Below are 22,949 nucleotides of genomic sequence, written 5' to 3' on the forward strand. Positions count from 1 at the left end.
TGTAAATTTCTCTGTGGGAAGGACTGTCTGTTCTAACAACACATCAAAAGGGTTCCCACTACCTTACTTGGTCTAGTAGATGACAGAACAATAAAAATTACTGAAGTAACAATGGATCAGTGAAATGAGGGGAGCTATTGGAAATGCCACGTTTCAAATGCTGCTTTTGATTGATGCTAACATTTCCATAGTACTTTTGAGTTTACCATTGTTCCAATGATGCTAGACTTCTTCTTAAAAACTTGTGAGTGCTTGACTTCTATGTCCATGTTCCTAGCTATGACCCCAGTTACCTAAATCTAATCACCTGGTGTGTTTTTGTGTGGGTATTTAAGAGGGGAAAAACAGCTATGGGTTTGCTTTGCTCTTTGTGGTGCATATACTGGCAACAGTTTTAGAAGCAGTGAATTTTTTCATGGTGTAGCTCTAGAAATTGATGGATTGAAGGAGGGATCAGCAATAGTAGCGATACAGCTTTCAGTTTAGAGAGGTGAATGTTATAAGAGACAAATTTATTCCCCCACCCTTCCTCCCCATGGAACTGCTCGAGACTTTTTTGAAGCTGAGACATTAGGAATAGGAATCTGCTTTCACCAGTATTAAGATATTTTTACAGCCTCGTTAGTTACCTCAAAAGAATGTCAAAGTCACTAATATATAATGTGGCAATCTCCAAATGATGCCCATAAAACTTTTATACCATGTGGACTTAATTTTTTCATAAGTATTTGCATATGTACAGCTGCACACACATGTCTGGAGTGTGTCCCTCTGCAGTGTTCTAGCTGAGCGTGGTTGGCTCAGTGCAATAGCTGTCAAAAACTGCGGGTTAGTTTCGTTCTCTTTCACTTTGTAGAGCAGAACCTTACAGACCAAACTATTAGAGAAGGTAGGTAGGCAGAAGGTAATTACCCTAAGCTTGTGTATGGTCAGGAAACAAACACAGAATCTTCTTTCAGAAGTATTGCCAGTGGAGACTAGATTCAAATAGTGTTGAATTCATCTGAAGCTTATTCTTTAAAGTATGTACTTTTCAGTTAATTTTTGTGCCATTTAGGAACATGATTCCAAGTCCATTAAGAAATTTTCTTCTATTACAGCCATGAACTGGAAAACATTATATTTAGAATGTGTTGTTTCCTGGTTTACAGCACCTGTTTGTGACTGACTTAATTTCTGTCTTTAGTAGCTGATAGCTGTTTGAACCACTGTTCAGACCATTTTCATATGTGTAGACCTCTTGAACTTTGAATTTCCATAGGTTCTAGGTGGTTATATTGTTGGATAGAGAAAAGAGAGGGTCAACAGATGACAAGGTAATTTATAATGCCTTTGTAGATGTTTAAGCATCCATAGGGAAGTTCACCTACAGCAAACAAATCTCTACGAAGCTGCTCTTGGCATTAGTTGCATGCTGTGTTTTGATAATATATGCCTTTGCATTCAGTAGACAGGAAAAGACGTTCTTTAAATGCAAAATCCCAAACCATGTAAGTGAGCTTGTTTGCTTTTTATAAATGTGACAGGATTAAGTGAAATTTTACGTCCTTTGACGTTAGAGACTGTGTTGGGATTTCACGGAATATAAGTGAAGTAGGGTTTAATTCTTTGTGCCTGGAGGTTAGAGAAGTATGCTTACACCTTCTAATACTAAGATGTTCAGATCAGTTTTTGCCCAAACATATTTGTCTTTTACATTCTCTTGTTTTGCTTGTAGGTCAGATTGTGCCAAAACCCAAAGCTTCAACTCAAAAACAGCCCACCTTATATACTTGACATTTTACCTGACACTTACCAACATTTGCGACTTATACTCAGCAAGTACGATGACAACCAGAAACTTGCACAACTCAGTGAGAACGAATATTTTAAAATCTACATTGACAGTCTCATGAAAAAATCTAAGCGGGCTATAAGGCTCTTCAAAGAAGGAAAAGAAAGAATGTATGAGGAGCAGTCACAGGACAGGTAAGTGTACTGTTTTAATACGGTTGTCTGGCCTGTCTGCATTCTTAATGCTGTTTGTCTGCAGCCATTGTATCTTGACGTTTTTAATTATTTAAAGAGCAGAAATATTTATTGTTCGGATCCATTGACCCTGCAGGTCAGTCAGTAATTTGCTGGATTTGTTCCACTGTGCGCTCTGGTCTGTCACTCTGTGACCTTTAAAACCAAGTGTATTTCTGTCATAAAATGTTCATTTTGTTGTAATTGCTTATTCACAGGGCCTTACGTTATGTAGTTTTTCCTCTGGCAGAGAGAGACTGTTGCTTGGATGGAGCTTGACCTCCGAACCTCGGTTCTTCAAACTGTGGGAGCCATGATGGATATTGACTTAGAGCTTTCACGAGTGATGAAATGGAGCAAAATAATATTCACTTTTTTGAGATACTGTGTCATGTTAGCATAAGGTGATGATAACATTAGTTTAGTGCTGAGAAGCCTTTTCAGAAGCCTAATGGATTCCTGATTTGTAGCGGTTCAGTTTTAATAACAGGGATTAATGTTCACTTTGTGTGAGTGAAGAGGTTTTTAATATTTGATTTGATTAGCTAATATTTTAAAAATATTTCAGGAACTTCTGTGCAAAAATATGCAGTTTTGTTTTGGGAAGAAACAACAGCAGTGTTGTGGCAATTAGACTCTGCCATATGTGATGTATCTTTAGATCTACTCAAATAAAAGATACAATGCTGTTTTCAGAGTCTCCCATTTTTAAAGGAGATAATGGGAGGCAGAGAGGAAGTGAATGGAGGATTGAATCCCTGCCATTCTGTCTGCACCTGAGCTCAGAGGCAGCGTTGCAGTATAGTTTTACAGCTGGTAAAATTGTTGGTAGAAGCAGTGAAATGTCTACATTGTTGGAAATGTCACTGCTGTTACATTTGATTGTACCTGGATTCCTTCTGTGTCTTCAGCAATGATTATAGCTATTTGGTGTACTGGGGTAGTCTCCTGTGCTTGATAGGATGTCTGAAGCTTGCTTAACATCTAAGGACTTTTTATTTTTTAAGTATGTAAAGATTGTTCAATTTTGAGTATACTTGAGGAATTTGCCTTAAAGGAGCAAAATATACTGTTAGAACTATTTTAGTGACGAGTGAGGATCTTGATGAATGTTTTTTTTGTTTGAATTCGTAAGTATGTAAAGAAATGTTTTCACTGTAGATGTTTTCTTACCAGAACCCCTGGAAGAATTGTTTGGTGCTGAGCCTATGGGTTCTTTTTGAATATCCCATTTGTCGTGTGTACAGGAGTCATTCTGTTGCAAAGGAAGTTTGACATAAATGGTTGCATTATGTAAACAGGTTTTATGTTGCATGCAACCCAGATCTACTTATTGTTTGGCTTAGAGTTAGCAATAAATTAAAGCCAGTTTCCATGTCACTTTTTCAGAAACAGTCTGCTATATGCTCTGCACAGTCATTCAAACAGTGTCTTAGTAACTGTTTCTAGTTACTAGAGTTGCTTTCTTCTTTCCAATTACCCACTTCATTTCCTGCATAAGGGTAACAGTGGTGATACAAGGATGTCTTCTGTGAAACAGTTTTTGAAGAAGGTGCAGTTGACATATTTACTGTTATTTATTTGGGCAATGTTTGTGAGATACTGGAGAGGAGGGAATAGTAATGAAATGCACTGGATCACAATAACTTTAGAGAGCTTCAGGCTCTCTAAATTAGTTTTTCAGAAGGCGATAACTATGTTATTTTGCCTGACTGATGGAGTTTGAAGCTTGAGGAGAGGAGTACAATAGAGATGTTTCTCCTGTGCTAAAATCGTTGGGTTTGTTTCCTATACAAACTGCATTCTACCTGTATGTCAGAATGCTTAAACAAAAAAGAAAAGTGTAAGTGTTGTTTCAGCAGTTCCAACCTCATGCCATTATAAGTTGCATGCCACATCTTTGTGAATTCAGTGCATCCTCTTTCACCTACTGGTGATGTTTTATAGATGTTTTATGCTTGATGTGTCGTAGTTCAAAGTTGAGAGAAGGTATAGTTGTTTGCTGAGCCCTGTGGTAAGGTACCTGTTTCCTCTGCAGTGATTCAACATAATTGTATTAAGTCTTGGTGAGTTAGTATAAGAAGCTGTTAATAGCTTTAGCTTCTTTGCTTCCAAATAGGCATGCATTAACATAAGTACAGTATTTGTTAATGTTACAATACAAGTGTAGGAGTGATCATTTAAATAAGTATTTTTTTAAGGTGTTTCTAAAATGACTGTCAAATTGCAGTGTAATCAATTTTAAAAAGAGGCAAGCCAAAAACCTCTCATGTTAGCCAGTTTCTGTGATTTTTTTCGGTCTGTTTTTTCTTTTAGTCTCTCTGTGGCTTCTGGATAAAATGTCATCATAAACAAGAGAAACTGGGTGCATTTGGAAGCATTCTGTATATATATTTGATTGTTACACTTTTAACTATTAGTGTTATTGAATAATCTATAATGATGGAACCGGTGCCAATATACGTGTGATTTTATTTGCCTCATGACACCAAAATTAGTTTGTTGTGAAGAATGTAATGAGTCTTAGTTCTCAAAGATCCTGTGCATCAAACAATATAATATGCCAGTCAGATTATGTACAAATGGCTAAAACAAAAGCTCATGCTGTGACGCTCTAGCCTCTCCAGTCTTGCTACGCAGAGAAAGTATGACTTACAACTTTATTTTATATGAATTACATCTACCTTTGGGGTATGTTGTCTAGTATAAAATTATGTCCTCTCATTGTCATCTTACTTAATGAAGTAAGAGATGACATTCAATAAATTATGTAAACTCTACTAGATACAGGCTGCACAGAAGTTTTTCAGTGCATGAAGTAATTTAAAGATTTTTTTTTTAGTCATGGATTTTGCTTTTTAAAGCTTATTAATCCAGGCTTATTAAAAGTTCTGGTGCAAGTACATCTAGTTGTCTTTAAAAGGCTTTCTGTGTCTTTGAAGGTCTGGGATTTTGTTTTTTTCTGTTCCTTTTTTTATTTTTTTTCCCCCTTTGTTTATTAGGAAGCAGACTAAAGCTGGAAGGCATCATTTCTGTGAAGTTCAAACTTCCTTTTGTCTTGCTCCGTTCCAGAATTATGCATCCAAAAAAAAAAAAAAAAAAAAAAATCCCAGAAAAAAACCCAACAACTTTGTAGGCTGGCAGTTCTCTCAGACAAATATGTTAGCCAGGTGTAGAAATCTAGCATGGAAGTTTCAATAAGAAGACCAGAAGAGGAATAAAGTGGCAATAGGCAGATTATATTTGGGTTCATTCCAGATGCTGGACACAGTCTTCAGGGCTGACACAACCTTTCTCAGTAATAGACAAGCATGAGCTATCCTGTGTTTACCTGTAAATTGTGTCCTTGGAAGAGTATGTCTTCAGATGGAACTTGTTTGTTGTCTGTTTTGCCTGCTTTCTGCTGTATACCCTTTATATGAGGAGAAGAGGAAAGTATAAAACCGAGGTATACAATTATTTCTAATAATTTCTTAAATGCTGGTTGGTTCAACCAAAATAGTTGGCTGCTTCATTTTGAGTGACACTGCAGACATGGAAGAGGAAGATAAGATGAAAAATGGATACTTCTGAAGCAGTGGGCAGAACAGATGAAGGGCAAGAGGAGAAGAGCTGAGGTGGTTTGAGGGGTCGATGTAGAAAGAAGTGTGTATGTAGGGAAAGTCAGAGTCAACGAGTCCTTCAAGGTGATTCCAAACCCATTCCTGTTCCAGTAAAGAAAGTCTCCCTAAATTGGATGTCTGGCCATTTAGTGTCTTGATTTAAATTGCACGTTTCTCTATTTTACAACTTGATGAGGTGTTTTGTTAGTGCAAAATTTTTCTGTTCTCTAAGACTTTGAGGGAGGTCTTGTATCTGTGGTTCAAGTCATAGATCAGGTTCTCCTTTGTTACTGTTCAGATTGGTTAGTGGGTTTGTAAAGTATTCCATTTCTCTTCTACAAAGTTTGTGTTGACAATTGAGATTAGTTAAGGTTCTTGAGTCAGTTTCCTGAACTGACACATTGAAGTACACAGCATTCTTGGTAGAAACCTTTGTACAGATGAAAATTTCTAGTCCATTCCCTCCTGATTCTGAAGGTACAGACTAGGTAAGAAGTTACAAGGGTAGGCATCAGGGTGGACTTGAGTTGTCAGCTGCAAGATGGTAACAGCCTTTTGTGTATGATCTGTGATAAGTGTGGGGTAGTTTACCCTACTTCTCTGAATTACCTCATCTTGTACCACAACCTTGCTATTTTATTTACTGGAAGATAGGCAGTTTGTAATTTATCTAGCCTTGTAACATGTTTGTGTCACCAGACAGAGGAGGTTTTGTTGATTGAGAGAAGGATCAGAAAGACTATATTTTTAATTCAGCATGATTTTATTTGGACAAGTTAAGATTATTTTGGCTGGTGGTTTTCTTGTTTGACAAATAGAATGTACAGATTATTCAGAAAAGGATATTAATAGGTCATTTCGTAGAGCCAGTTTTGGCTCTTGGTTGACAGCACATGGATAACTGAGCAATTGTCAGATGGTGAGGATGGCAGCCTTCACCACAGTGGATTGGATTTGGACTCGTGATCTTGTGGTAAAAGTTACTGGCTCCTTAGAATCCTGTGATTTGCCTCGTCTTCTGAGCACACTATGTAGTTTTTGGTCTTCAGTAAATTCTGAGCTGAGTAGTTAGGCTATACATACCAGCAAACTGTTGTCTGGCATAATCTGTAAACCCCTAATACGTAAGCTGTTTCAACATGTTTTAGAGATCAAATATATCGGCAGTTTCATTCTAATCTTGCTGAAGTTGAGGCAGAGGAATCTAGTACTTGTCCTTTCCTCTTGTATTTAGTTACTTATTTTTAGATGGTTCCTTCACTAGAGATTTTAGGAAAAGAGGCTGTTTTACTCTGCTTGAAGGGCTTCTGGCATGTTGACTCATGGCTTGAACTCCTGTGCTATACCTAGAAAAAAGAGTTCACTTTCTCTTTCAGTGTGTAACCTGTAATAAAGTAATTTGGAATGGAACTTGGCTACAATAAATAAACTTTAATAAAGAGTCATCTTCTGAGGAAGAGTGCATGCCTGATTGGATGGGGTTGTATGGGAGAAAGAAATGCAATGACTTTTTTTTTTGATTCTTTTATGTTATGGTGTGAACAGCCATTTGCTGTTTTTGGTTCTAATATAAATTAAAGAAGAAATATTACACAAACACGCCTTTCAGAGAAAAACACTCTTGTTGCAGAGGGCAGGTGAGAACATGTGGAGGTAGGGCAGTGTTATGACAGCTTGTTCTCAACATAAATGCAAACAGACTGTATGACTGTAGTTGTTGTAAGGCAATATTTAAGTTTTTAGATGTTTTGATCATCTTTACTACTTAGGGAAGGGTATTACTAAAAGAAAACAAAGGAAGCATTAGTACCAAAATAACTTATAGGCAATTATTTATTCAGATGGCAGAGGAAGACAAAGATTTTAAAAAAACCCACAAAAGATCCTAAAGGAAAAAATAATGGCTTGTAAATTCTTATAATTTATTTAGATCCTTGATTCATATCTGGTTGGGTAGAAGAGGAGTAATACATGCACTTAGTTTGTCTTTTACTTTTTACTCTGGTTTAAAATTAGGCAGTATTTTCTATGTGGTGCAAAGTCTTTAAAACACTTTCTTACCAGTAATGTGGTGTTGACAGTAATATCTGAAAAGAGTTCAGCTGGTTGTGAGGGGTTATACACAGTCCAACCTCTTCCTTGTTGAACTTTGTATAATTATTTATACCTGTGAAAATTGTATATGATAATGTTGCCAAATTAGGATGCTTTGCACAGGTGTGAAAGCTTTCAAAAAGCATGAAGTAAGGGGAATCGGTCCTGCAGACTTTCCATGTGTTACATATTAATTTTCTTTGTGATAAACATAATGACATTTCTACTACTGGGTTTGTACAATATGGCTGATGCAGTGTCTGTACTGACATAGTTTTCTACACTGTTCATTTTCAGCTTTAAAAGGCAATAAAGGATGACAAACTGAGCTGGGAAGAATTAGTGGTTTTCTGGAAACATGGTACTTTGGGTCAGAGAGGTCTGGAAACCCTCCACCTTCTTTGGCAGTGAGGATAGTAGTACCCATTACTGCTTGGTGACAGCTCAGTTTCTCAGAGCTCTTCACCATACTTACCTGATGGTCTCTACATGGAACAGCTGAGCTTGTGGATGCAGGCCGTGGTTGCTGACTATAAACAGAGCTACATTCTTGGTATCATCAGTTGGGCTTTATCATACCCAGCATAGATACATTTGGGATCTTACTGAAGAACAGAGAGCACTGACTCCTGAATTTACCATGTAGAAAGGAAGGCTTCTGTAAGGGACCTGAAAGGATCTTTCGTTGTTTGCTTTTGAATATGTGGTTGATTTTTTGAAAATCTGGTCTTTGTTTCTCTGTCAGAAGTCTTCTGTATTCAGCGATTAGTTATTTGGTTTAGGATGCCTTCAATGGTAGCTTTCATGATAGCAGCTGCTTACCATGCAAGTCAAAACAGAGAAAAATTTTGGAAGAAAGTGTCCATTTTTTATAAAGTATACGTGTCTAAATATATAAGCATAACTATTTTAAATTCAGGTTACAAAAATAATTTCCTTCCCTAATTTTCTGTGGCATTGTTTTCTGTTAAAAATTAGAAACGTAAAAGAGTTGAAATTCTGGTTTTATTCTATAAAGGAATGAGAAAGAAGTTGGGAATTATCACTTCAAGTGGTACACTTGCCTTTTAGTTCATAGAAGCTCTTTTGTCTGTCTTTGAAAGTAAAGGCAGTTTATAAAATCTGACATGCTGTAGTGATAATCCTTTTATCCAACGAATGCTTCATCAAAAATCAGCCTGGAAGATGTGCTTGCTATGCATCTATGTACAAACCTGTACATCGTAGGGAATAACCCTAATCTGAAAAGAGTTGAAATTATACATTTAGATTAACACAGCTGAAGTTTGATTGAGTTCAGAACGTGAGAGACAGAATGAGATATTGATGGAGGAGATGATGGATGGAACTATCCAGTTCTATTCATTGAAATGTAAAGGACAAGAGCGTGCTTTGCTTTGATAAATTGATTAAAGTAAAAAAAAAATACATTTTTTTGTGACTATTTGATGCAAGTTTCTCTGCTTTCTATTCTGTTTTTTCCTTGAATTTCATAAAGTGAATTTACTTGAGTCGTCTTAGTCATGACACAGAAGAGTTATTGCATACAGAATACTTTTCTGCTTGGGCTTTTGTTATCAGTGGCTGTACGTTCTCACACTGACTTTGTCTTAACAGTCTCTACAGTAGTAGTATGCATGCAGTAGAGCGAGGCAAGGCTTTAGTATTGTTAATTGATATTGGAGGAACAAGGATTTTTAGTTTAAAAAGTTTTGCTGTGGTCTGCACAAGACAGTTTTGGTACTGGTGAGATTACTGTGTTGGCACGTTGCTATTATTTAAAAATATTGAGCAATTCTAAATGATTTAACAGCCTGTTCTCTGAGAGCCATCTTGGGAATATCATTTGCTTGACTTGAAAGAATGTCATATTTATATGAAAAAAACCTGTGCAGTTAATGCAACTATTTAAAAAAAAAAAAGGATACAAAGAGGAGAAATAGAACATGGAAAGGACCAACAGTAAATAGTCTGGGATGAAGCACATCTCAACACACAGTAAAAACAGAAAAAGAAATCAGTAAGTGATCTTGTATGAGGAGTAAAGCTTCCTGAGCAAGTAGCCAGGTGACTGTCATCAGTATCTTGTTTGTAATGTAAATGACAATTACATTTTGATTGTTTTTTTCTATTTTGAGTGCAACCAAAAGTAGAATTGAAGGGTTTATTATTGTAACATTTTTTTATTTTTCTCTACCATATGATAAAACATTGTGTGTTCTCACCAGTTTGTTGAGATTTCAGATAAGAATTATAGACCTGTCCTGTTTTGTACCGGAAGATTGTAACCATAATCTGTTTATTACCTTATTCTTTACATTGAAGTGAAATATATGCTGAAGAATGTATTGACTTGCAAATATCTTGGCAGATCAGAAAATTGCTGGACAAATAGTTGTTTGTTCATTTCAGTAATATTTAATCACAATAATTATGATTTCACTGTTGCTCTAATATGTCTGATGTAAAGGTAGATAAAATTATTTCTTCATATATACATATGACTCCACTGGGAAACCTGCACAGCCCACCTGATGAGTTAGTCTTTGATTGTCATTTGATCTTTTGCAAGCTCTGTGAATGTACAGTGTGAGAAAAATGTCAGGAAAAATCAAATTTAATTATTTTTCTTTCTCTATTTGATACCATCATGGGAGAAGTCATTGCCATTTTCCTCTAAGATAAAGCAATGAAACTATATGGCTTTGAGATTTGAAACAACAATAAATAGGAAGATGAGTCCTATGTTCTGTAGCAAAAATGCTTTTGGAGATTAACTTATGTATTCTACAGTCTTTACATGAAGCTGTCACTAGTAATAGAGCCTTAATTTGTTCTTACTGTGATGCTGAACATGTGTACGTAGAAATAAAATCGACAACCATATCTCATTTTAAATATTAGCTCCAGTTTTGCATCCACCTTCCATACTGTAAATATATCTCCTGATAGGGAGGAATACTATATAATAAACTATGGAGGTCTTATCAGCTCCTGATTCCTTTCTTTCCTTCTCTTGGGCTCAAACCTGAAGTACTGCACAGTATCTGTTTGTGGTATGATTGAGAGTGGGGGATATCTAGATTCTCTCAGAAAGTACTTGGCATATTGCAGAGTTGGATTAGGCCCTTGAGTACCGGTGGCAGAAAGACAAGAATCCATGGGCTTGTTTATAAGTGAGTGAAATGATTGTCTCTTGCAGAGCCTGATTAGGTATAGCTGGGGCTCAGTGTTTGCTTTTTTCCTAGTATCTGTTGACCGACTTCTTCAAAGAACCCAAACTTACATACTAGAATAATCACTCCCTAGCTTGCATAGAGCATTATTCTTTAAAAAATCTAGTTTGGCTTGCACTAAGGCTAAATAAACATTTTACTGAGCTTAATTAGTTTCTTTTTGTGTGTGCCAGGCCTTAGTAATATCCTAAAGGCTTTTGATAACCTCTTTATCCTGAAAAAAAATCACAAACACCTTCATTAGCTCTGTATCAGAAATACTATTGCCTTTTTAAAAGGATAGAAGTTCATTTATTATTTATCACTCTTGAAATAAGACATTTCAGCAAAAATGTAGAAAAAAATACTGCATAAGAAAAAATTTGCTTCTTGTTACAAGTTAAAGAGCATTAATGCAAGACAAACTTACTAGCATCTGTTTTCAAACTGTTTCAATGGAAAATGGTTCTTAGCCGACAGAATATTCAGTGAAATCACCTGAGCGTTGATTCTGAGTCGTGGATGTCTGTCATGGGAAGTATGAAATGCAAGGTCAGTGATAAAACATCTTGTACCCAAGAACATTTGGTTGTTAATTGGTGAGACCTTACAGGTGTATATCCAAGAGCAGACTGTTTCTAACTCCCCTTTAGTGGGAGGGTGCATATAAAAGTGAAGAGAAACACATTCAGATTTTTTGATGTCAACATATTAAACAGTTTATAGGGCTACATATCTTTTAAAATTCAAATCATTTTACTAGATTACTTAAGGTTTAATGTCAAACTCCCCGTTTACTGTTCTTATTTTTGGAGAACACTTAGTTTTATCAGAAGAAAAAATCAACAATTTCCTTGAAGTTGTAAGTTGCAGCAAATATGATATGTGCCTTCCGTGGGTACACTTACAGCAGAGCCGTGTGAGTTGTATTTAATGCTTTATAAAAGTCATATACATTTAAGGAACATACAATGCAACAAATAGAGCCTGAAAATATTTCTGTGTTTTGTTGTTCAAATATACAGCCTGTTGTGAAAATTCTGAAGTGGAGGTTGATGTCACAAACCTTGAACCTCTGTTTCAACTATTGTTTGTCATTAAATTGATGACAATCTGTTAAGAACATCTGCTTGCCCAATATACCAGCAATAAAGGAGGCATCTATGTTATAACTTAGCTTGTTGTTTTTTGTTTTTTTTTTTAATTTTATTTCCAAGTATTATTTTTCTTTTTAATTATCAGGGGGGAAAAAAAAAACAAAACAGTTTTTTTCCAGGGTTTATATATGAAGTAATATGAATTACATATTCAGTTGCTAGGTCATCTCAATAATGCTGAGCGGGTCATAATTAATTGGCTGTACTGATACTTTTGTTAGAACAGAGTTTGGACACTTATGCTTTATTGCTGGTTACCTCAGTCATTGTAGGTCACTTAAGTATTATGCCATTTAATTCACAGACCAGCACTTTCAAGTTTTTCTAGAATAAAGGGTATTTAGGGTTCTCTGCTTTTTGATTACAGCATCGGAGTAATGGTGGATAACTGGAGTGCTGATAAAGGCTTGTCTGTTCTAACTTCATATGAATTTTTAATCCATGTCGTAACTGCATCTTACTGACAGTTCATTCCCAGTGGCCAATGCTTCAGTGTTTTTACAACTTAATGATACATGTTCTGTGCTGCAACTGGGAAAACGCAGAAAGTGTGGCATATAAAGCCCCCTTTTTTTTTTTTGTCTAGCTGAGTAAGTCATATGTCAGCAGGCTGAAATCCTCTTCCCCCTGTACTCTTTAAATTGACTTATTTAGGACAGGAGACTGGGAGACTATATTGTATACGTTCTTCAGAACTCTGCATATCTGTTTTACTCCTTAATTCATAGCTGTAGCAAATACACAAAGATTCAAAGCAAAAAAAAAAAAGTATGTAACATCCTGTTCATGTGTTTCCTTTTACTGTTAATCCCCATAATTAATGCCCTATGAGGAATGGGCCTCTAATCACTTACAGAGCACAGTAATGCAAAAAGACAGTGCTCATCTGGGAGGTGTTCAGTAGTATGGATCACTGGTGACCCAGTTGGTACGCAGCTGTCCTCCAGTCATATGTGGTTTCATTAAATACACGCATATCTGTCTGACAGGCCAGTAATGATTGTCTAGAAGGAACCTTGCCTTACAAAATTGTCCAAGTGCCACTGAGAAAGAGCTGTTTGTTTTCTTTCATTTTTCCATTTTCATTGGGAGGGATCAAAAAATGTGGGAGGGAGGCTGTTCTGCAGGGGTCACAGGTCCTGGCAGTTAGTTTGAAATAATTTTCAGTGAAGCCTGATGCCAGGAAGAGGCATGTTTGAACACCACAAAGCAGGTTTTTAGTGGCCTAAGGGAAGTGTCTGTACAAAATGCTCTTCTGAAAGGGCTAAGGGTTTTTAAGTGTTTTCATTTGTTTGTGCTGTTTGAATTTAATGCTAAACGGTAATGAGTGGCATAAAAGATGAGCATAGTTTGTTAGAGTATTAAGAAATATTTTTAAATGGACTTGGAGGACAGACTGGATATTTGCTTTAAAAATCAGTCCTTTATTGAGTCTGTAATTTTGGGGAATACAGTTTGTTATTGGAGTGGATGGCTAAAAGGAGTTTTATAAGAATACTTTCTTGAAACCTATAAGCCCAATGCACCCAGCTACTGGAAGGGTGATAGCTAGGGAAGAAATAAATGGCTAAAATATTAGACAAATAAGTTAGATTATAACATCAACATAAATAGAAGCAACAAAAGGACAACACCCATCTCCTAGTATCTGTCATAACGTGCTATAAGTATCTGGTCACTAAATCCTTCCAATATAGTGGAATAGAAGAATCCTATCTGTTACAGCAGTTTGAGGCTGGATTTATGAACAGCTGTTGGGAAAAAAAGAAGTGTAAATGCACTATTCCTCTGTTTATTTGCAACTTCTTTTTCAGGTAATCCCCTACTCTGCAGCAAGTCTTTCCAAGACAGTCTTTCCCTTGGGCAATTATTTGTTCACACTTGTTTTAAACCTATTAGGGAGTTGCTTGATGTGCATAAACAAGCTGGGGGGGAACGACGACAAAGACAAGTAAGCCTTACAGTGACATTGTCTGACAACTGTGAAGACACTGTTTTAATTGTGGATCTGTGAAAGTGGTATTTAAGATACTTGTCATATCCTTCTGAACCCATGTGAAACACCAGTTCAATAAAATGCCAGCCATTTGCTATGTAAGCAGGAGGCAGAATATTTGTCACTGGAACCTTGTGCATGGAATAGAGTTGCCAAGAGAAGAAAAATAAAATTCCTTAAAGGGCATGTCATGTCATACTTTACCTTGTACATTTAGCCCTGGAAGCTCCTACAGCTTTGCTGTGTGACAGCTTTCTTGATTGTTTTTAAAAGCTTAAGTAAGATAAGAATCTGTTGTGGAAGAAAATAGAAAGGTAATGCTGATTTTAATACCATTCCCATATACTCTGTTCCTGGATTTTCAGTTTGGTTTATATAGCAGCAGGTGGTCCATCCATTGTTTCATTATTCTTTGGGGAGTCTACCCTCTCTAGTGGGTGTGTACTTTAGCAAGAAAAGGATAACTAAAATAAGCCTTTTTGTGATGGATGCAACTCAAATTTTTTTAAACTGTGTTGATGACCTCAAAAATTCTAGCGCTTAAGATTTGTTTTTATTTAAAATCTTTTATTGTTATGCCTAAGTCTGTCGATAATGTAAGTTTGTTGTTTTGTTTTTGTTTATGAAGTATCAAGGGTAGCTCTAATTTAAAAAGATTGTTCACTATCATAAGCATTGTTTTGTGAAACAGCATAATTTTACCATATGCCTTGGGTTTCGTTTGAGGTATTATGAATAAGCAGGATGAGTGCTTTCAAAGAGGCATTAATGCTGTCCCACATCAACCATGTGGGCTTTCAGTTAAGCTTCCCAGGAAGACAGCAACATATGTGTACACAATGTGTGTATTATATTGGCGCCCACTCACAGTGTTAAAGATGTGTCAGCATTTCCAGAATAATTCCCTATTTTAAGAGCCTTGTTTTAGCCTGCATATGAAAGTTGTCTCTGTGGTGGAACTTTACACGCAGTCTCAGCCATGCTTTTTTTTAAGTGTGAATTTTTGCCAGGTGAACATAAGCTTTATTAAATGAATATATCAAATTGAATGGAAGATCTCAAGAGGTATAATGTCATGACAGACTTCTTTTTAAACTCTGAAGCAGTATCTTATCTTTCTGTGATTGAGGCTATAGTGGATGCCACTATTTTTGAAGAATTAAAAGAAATTTTTAGTAAAATAATGTAGTCTTGTGACTGTTGCCTGGCCTAAAAAGTGATTAAGTTCTTCTAATAACTGTATTTCAGTATGAAGAACTTCCAGTTCTACTGAATTTCTTTTGAGTAATGGAGATTCTTTCTATCTTTGTAACAGTCTAGAATTTATTGATGTGTCCCACTTCTGTGGTGGTGTGTGTGTGGTCTTTTTTTTTTTTTTTGTATACTGAGAAATGGGGTAAGTCTCTGGCATTTTTGTTGTTTATATAAACTGTATTCCCCCAAGTTGTAACTTTTTCTTGATAGAAGCCTTTCTCTAATGCAGAAGCCATCTTGTTTCATACAGGCAGCAGGGCAAACTGGCAGGACATGCTGATTCTGTAGTATGTGGGTGACTGTGTAGGAGCAGAGTTCAGATTGGATTTTGAAACTGCCAGACTTCTAACATTTAGCTGATGTGCTTAAACAATAACTTGCTACTGTAGTTTCAAAAACTACATGCCATAACCAAAATGTTGTTTTATAAGCCTGGGATTTACTTATGTGTGATTATAATTGCTGAACAGCCATTTGATTTTTGAATGAATATAGTTTCAGCCTTGTTCAGTAGAATCCCAGCTAAAATCCTCCACCTAAGTGGCAAATAGTTTTATAAATAGGCCTGTGTTTGAAACAACAGCAGGCCAACTAGACAAGCCTGCAGTTTGAAGATAAGCAAATCAAGGTTCTTTCACATTTTGAAATCTGAGTTGAGAACTGACACCCCTGGAAAGAGCTGCTCTGTACATCACTGATATGAAAGGTGGGCAAGTAGGACATTCCTGTAAAAACAGTTCTGTTGTGCAGCTCTACTGGTCGTGTTAGGACAGCCAGATAGATGGTCCCCATGTTTCTGGGGTGGTAGATTATCCATATAATTTTTTTTTTATGTGGAATGAATCCTACTCTTGGCTTGCTTGAACCTCTTGAGAGGAATTAAATGTGCAGTATATCAGTTAATATGCATAGCGATGGCAAATACAGCAATTGCTGACTTTTTGTTTAGGTTTTGAACCTCCCTTGGGAAACATCAATAAATATTGATGCTCATTGTAAAGGAGTATCAAGTTGACAGCAACGTGAGGTTTCCTGTTTCTGTTCTAAAAACCCTGTTAATGCACTCCAACCAACCAAAAAAAATACCCCAAACTTCAGAGAATCTTCTAGAACCTGAAACATTAACTACAAATGACAGTGAGCCCAGATGTTGTAAGAGCATAGATGCCTCCATGAGCTGGAGAAGTTAAATCCTGAAGCAAACAGCAGTGTAACATTTGGGCCCTTTTTTGGAGTGGGTGGAGGCTTCAGGGGGAAGATCAATCTAGGTGATGACCTGGATCTAGATATAACCAGGTAGCCAGCAGAGCTCATGGCATGCTAATATGTTGGGTATGCAATCCAACAGCCCTTACGGTCTGATGAATCACTGAAGTCTGAGTTCCTTTTCATGTTAGTCCCAGAAAATTGTGTGGCTGTAACATAGTCTGCGCATCACTAAGGTATTAAATCCTGTGTAAAATGCTAAATTAGAATGCAATAAATATGCTTAGATGGCTAGCAAATACTTCAGTGTTCTGCAGTAAATACCTTTGCAGGATGAAAGTCATAAAGTCAGTGGAAGACTCAGGTAGTCTGTGTCCCACTTTTCTACATCTGCAAAACATGCTTATTACTTAATTTATTCATGTTTGTAAGTGCTTATATCTTTTTAACAGAATGCACTGATTTCTGACTAAAATCCTATGTCTGATGCCTGTCTTATATTTACATGTTCCCTCTGAATGCTCACTATCAAAGATGGAAGCAACTTGCAGTAAACTCAGACAAAATCAAAATTTCTTCCAAACCTTTATTCTTTAAGATACTATCCAATAGGATTGGAACAGCGATGGATTCGTATACAATTCTGAGTATTTGAAAAGATACTGGGAGTTTGAGGATTATTTAAATTCCATATAGATGTGATTCTGCTTAACAAACTGTACTTGATGAGATACTGGTCTTGGGAATCCTGGAATTTTTCATGTAGACCACATATTCTGGATTTAATATTACAGAAATACTTTTTTTTTTTTTCTAACAGCTTATTCCATTCAATTGTAACTAGCTGTATGGTAAGATACATGCCAATCATGATAACAGAAAAAAAAAAGTGCTTAAGGTAGCCTTGGATTAGTCATATTTCTTATTTTACTATTGCTTTCATTTCTGTAAGAGTCCTACATGCCCTGGAGCTCCCATTGTAATAATTCTGCTACTTTTTTTTGTGATTAGCCTTCCCTCCTCACCAGAATATTGCTAAAATGTCCTCAGGGGTTCTTCTTCAACAAGGCTTGATTCCCCCATGAATTTCAGATGAATGTATGGCCCTCTGGGGAGGAAAAATAATATAGTCAGCAAATATAGCTGTCTGTGACTGCAGTGTTAGAACATAATTTTACACTGGCAGCTGAGATTTTACATACTCTTTAGCTTATAATGGAGAGAAATAGGTAGTACTAATACTGTCCCATCAAGGACTATTCAAACAATCACATGCGTTTAAATAGATCCTCTTTCATCTTTGAATAATTAGAAGACATTTCTATTTTGCTAGTCCAGCAAGTGTTCACCAGACCTTCACAGAAAGCTTACTTTATTCTTTTTGATGTCATTAATATTTGTGTGACAGTTTATTTGTATAGTACTTTACCTCTTCAAAGTGGTGTTACAAAGGGTAGTTTGATTTTTTTACATTCAGAGATTTATTTTTAAACAACTGCACTTTAGCTTTTTAACTGAGGTACTTGATTGCACTGGGAGTTTTGTTTTGCTTCTCAATTCAATATGTGCCCTGTCTAGTATAATTTGTTCAGAGAAGTGAACCACTAGAGGATAAGTACTTGCTGCAGTCTAAATCTGTGCCTGCCAAATTAAATAGCAGAAACCTGTTCTTACTGTTTTGGTCAAAACAAAATATTAATAAGACATTAAAAGCTGCAAATTCATTTGAAATTCTATTTGTAAAGTGTGGGGCAAAGCAATATCATGGAGATGAGTGTTAAAAAATACCGGTTGTCTTCTATCCCTCTGTAAGTAAATGGACTGAATTTGGTGCAGTCAGAGTTGGGATATATTACATTTGGCTTTGTGCTGCTGTTGTGAGTAGCAGTTATAAAAGGTGTTAGGTATGACCAGAGAGGGTTGGAGCATAAAAGCTTGCAGGGGAAGAGTAAAGCAGGGGGAAAATACATGAGGTCCTGACTGAACCGCACTTCAGTCTGATATCTTTGTTGCCTGTGACTTTTGGGTAAAACCAGTAAACATGGAGAGAACAACATTATTCTATTTTCTGTTATATGTTTTTATGTTTAACAGCTATGATCAGTTATTTAGTTTGTATTAAAGCAAGTAACTCTTCAGATTCCCTTCTCTCTCAAGTTTGGTCATTTAGAATAGTTTATCAAATTTCTTAACAGAGTTCACACAAAATGCTTTCTGTGTGACTCAATGTGTCTTAATTTCACCTTGCTATATGTGACCTTAGTGTTTAGCTACTGAAAAGTCAAAATTCACAGTCAATAGCTCTCTCCAAGGAGTGTTTCAATGTGTATCATTTAATTTGATACCATTTGGTTTGTGGTATCTTCTTAATCTGGAATTCGTGGGTAAATTGGAGAATGAACAAAGTTTATCCACCTCTGTTTTGTCAAAGATAGTTGAAGGGTTTGAGTGTTCTTCACAGTGAAGAACTAAATGAGATTTATTAGACAGCTGCTTGTCTATTCAAATCTCATTTACCCACCAGCAAAGTTCTAATTTGTCATGTGGTCTTTTTTAACTTAAATGAAGTGCTTTGGTTTAATTTTCTGTCCCACACCACAAGTTTTAAAGGGAACACTGGAAATGGTTGCTGGGAAATCTGAACAGTGAGCTCCTGCCCATGCAAGCTGATGCCTCTGCTGCTGCTGCCACCGTTCTGTCCGAAGACTGACTGTTGTTTTTGGAAGTCAGTGTATCTTCTGGTTTTCAGGGTAAGATATGCTTGTTTCCATAGCAAAGATGGCCTCAGAAACACATCTGAAGAATAAATGAACAATTGAGCGACATGCACTTTTGCTGATCTAAGTGAATCTGCTTTAGCAGTGGGGTTGGACTAGATCTCCAGAGGTATCTTCCAGCCCCTACCATTCTCTGATTCTGTGGTGTAGAGAAATCACTCCAGCTAACACTATTCAAAACAGAGTGTTGCATTCTACAGTTCTTGGTTTATACTACTCATCTCACTTTTGGAGATGCAGTTGCTCCAAATTCTAAAATTTGACTTGGCAAAATATTTCTGGGATTAAGGTTTTTTTTTTTTTATGGAAAAAAACTCTCCTGTTTATACTTTGTGTAATTATTTTAACAAGAGTTAGTATGAGAAAATAGTTTATGCATATCAAAGTTATATACATGTTGTCATGTCCCTGTCTAAAACTTGATGAAATGCACCTGCGGACTTGTGTTTTTAAATAGTTTTTGGAATAATTGTTGCATTTTATTTCTGAAAGTTGATACATGATCATATCTAATAGCATCCGACATGTAAGCAAGGGTTCTGAAGCATTTGCTTCCCACTCTCAGCCCCTAGTGGTTGATAGATATTGCACAAAGACTCACCTGTCGGTGTTGTGTGAAATTGGTAGAAGTAGGAGTGTGATCATATTCCTAGCTTTTGTTTAGTCCTTAAATTTAAAAGCACTTTTGTGTTTTCTTCGATTAGGAATTGTGAAAATTGAGATACAGAGAGGTGTGAACATAGTGTTCATAAGGTTACCTAGCTTGTTCATTACAGTGCCAACAAGTTATTTCAGATCTTCAGACTCCTGATCAATTTCTCCATTGCTGTGTCATGCTAATGATTTTGCTGCTCCCATATTTCGATTAGAAAAAGGGGGATATACATTAGAAAATATTTGACTTCTTGTTGACCTCCTTTCTGCTGGAGGGATTTACTGTAGGACCAGAACAATCTTTCCTGAAGGAAGTAGCACATTAGATGTAGAGTTACTAGGAAAGATTTGCTTTTCATGTGGATTTTTTGGTGACTGTGGAATCCAGTCACCAAGCTGGGTTAAAAACCCGTAGACATTACCTGACATCATGCATACACATAGTGGTTACAATGAATAATGGTAGAACCACAGTACATAACTAAATTTCTATGAAAAGTTAGGTTTTTCTGGCTTTGTTTATTGAACAGAGCAAGAGTAAGTGGGCTTAATCAGTCGTAAGTATTTGTTTAACTGCTTGAAAACAGGAGAATAAACCTAGTGTTTGCTACACTAACATTTATAACTAGAGCATTTTGGAGTTAATTAAATGTAGCAGAGATACGATACAATGTGTTGTGACAGCATGTGAAAAAGGCACCAAGTTGAGCAATAGGCATTAATGACTCATTCATGATTAAATTTATATTTGCACTGCTGCTCTAATGTTGGAGTATTCGGCTATTTCTGAAGATGGAGGGAAGGTTTTAAAACTCTATTGAGCAGGCCTTGAGTTTTTAATTATTTTTTTCCCCTGGTGTAATTTTTATTTCTAAAGTTCACATTGAATTTTGTCTTCAAGAGCACTGAATGAAGAAATGCTGTTCTCAAAAATAATCTTGCCCTAACAACAGAAATGGTTCTCCCTGTGCTGGCTGTTGTTGCTGTGCCTGCCTTAGAGTAGGGAGTGCCTTAGCATCTCATGTGGAGTGTCTCCATTTTCAGTGGAGAAATGTCCCCAGCTGGACTGTGATTCATGAACAGACCGTACCTTTGGCAGAGCTGAGGGTACACAGAAACTGGTTTCAAAGTTCACACAGCTTCTGAATTGTATCTCCCAGGAATCTCATTCATCTCATACTCCTTTTTGAGTTGATATTAATTTATTTACCTTTCTATAATGGAAATTCAGTTTCTTTCTGAAGAAACAATTGTTAGTGTTGGAGAGTCAATTCTTCAATTTTACATCTTGCCAGACTTGCATTTGTAGAGGATGTGCTAATCTTAGGACTTACATGAACTGAGAATCACAGAATGGTTGAGGATGGAAGAGACCTCTGGAAATCATCTGTTTCAACCCCTCTGCTCAGGTAGGGCTACCTGCTGCCAGTTGCCAAGGGACTAGAGAGGGGAAAAGGGAAGGAAAAAAAACCAAACCCACAGAGAGAGAAAACAAATTATTTTCCTCACAAGTTTGGGGGAAGGTATCCTGTCTTTTATTCTTGCAGGGAGCAGTTATTGCTATGTGTAAATAACTGTCCTCAAATATTATCTATTTTATTGTTATAGCAGCTGGCACCAAATAGAATATTTTTTTTTTATAGGCTCTGGTTTCAGTTTAATACTTACTGAGTAGGTATCACATAGTGTTCTGTGAGTGAAGTTAACAGGATGTTGTCTATTGATAACAGAGATTTCCTGTCCCTTTCCCATCCCCCCCGCCTTCTCCCTCCCCCTCCTTTTTTTTTTTTTTTTTTCCCCCTGTAGGGAGTTTGGGTGTGGGAGAAGATCTGATATTGCCTTCACTGAACGATGATCCTCTGTGTGTGTTTAATAGACACCAGCTGGAAGATAATAGCACTGAAAACCCAAACTGAGTAAAGCTCACCTAACCACACAGAGAAATTTAGGCCTCGGTTACAAAGGACCGGAGAGGAAGCCTTTCAGCAACCTTTAGTTTGGGCAGTGTGACTTACGAGAAATGAGTGATGTTGGAACAGAGGAAACAGTGTAGGAGAAGATGCTCATCAACAGAGAACATTTTTTCAGCGCAGGTCTCTCAGGCAGCATGAGTTGGTTTTGGTCTTTAAGCTGTGGAAGTTGTTAAGCTAACATAATTCCATTTTGGAGTGAAGAAGGCAGCCAGCATGACACAAGGTTACTTGATTTTTGTCTGCTAAGTTACATGTATGCTTTATACAGAAGGCTGTGCGCAGGTGAGCTGCAAGGAAACCTATAGTAGGTGGAAGACCAAAGCCTTACTAAAATTATACAAATAGGTAAAAATCAATAATTTTTTTTAATACATGTGGTAGGTATAGGCTCTTGGGCCTGCGTAGTCTAAAATCAGCCTGTGGCTTTCAAAATAAAAAACAGAGCATGATCTTTGAGCTGCATCATCATGGCTTGTTCACCCCTAGTTTGAATAGGGAATAATCAGGGAAGCAACCTTGGGTCTAGACATGTTTCAAGAGAGAGCATTGTTAATAAGATTCAGATAGAGATATGGAAAGTTTGAAGAAATCCTATGGTATTTCCTTAGAAGGGTATGTCTGAAGCTAGTAGAGTTCTGACTATAATAGTGTTGCCCTGAAGTCCTTCATTTTAGTTGCCTGTACATGTTGAAGGTGAATGTGGACCTTAAAAGGCTGTTCTTCAAAACTCATCAGCCATGCCAATTTTTAAGCTGTAGGATTTAGTTACGCTTGGAAGAACAGAATATAAATTTGCTAGACTATAATTATAATACAGTGAGAGGCTGACATTTTTAAAGCTCGGGATGTATTCTAATGTGTAAGACGCTTATTTTCTTAAAGTCTGTAATGAACTCAAAACAAGTCTCAAGACCATGTGTACTTTTACTTATTTGAAATAACTCAGAAGATGTTCTTGTCAGTCCTGTGTTGCCATCTTTGCTCCCTGGAGTCTAGTTTCTCACATTATGTTCT

At 36.6% G+C, this 22,949-nt stretch overlaps 1 protein-coding gene across 1 annotated transcript in view; it reads left to right on the forward strand.

The window, feature by feature from the left end:
• LOC103777142 (E3 ubiquitin-protein ligase CBL-B-like) overlaps positions 1-22,949 on the forward strand; it is a gene marked incomplete at its 3' end in the record, with an annotated part of 88,966 nt that overhangs the window by 7,578 nt on the left and 58,439 nt on the right. The window contains 1 exon segment of the mRNA XM_008944683.1: positions 1,718-1,968. Within this exon segment, the coding sequence (XP_008942931.1) occupies positions 1,718-1,968 (251 nt within the window).

This window comes from Merops nubicus, unplaced genomic scaffold (assembly GCF_000691845.1).
Source record: "Merops nubicus isolate BGI_N331 unplaced genomic scaffold, ASM69184v1 scaffold5167, whole genome shotgun sequence".
Taxonomy (NCBI): domain Eukaryota; kingdom Metazoa; phylum Chordata; class Aves; order Coraciiformes; family Meropidae; genus Merops; species Merops nubicus.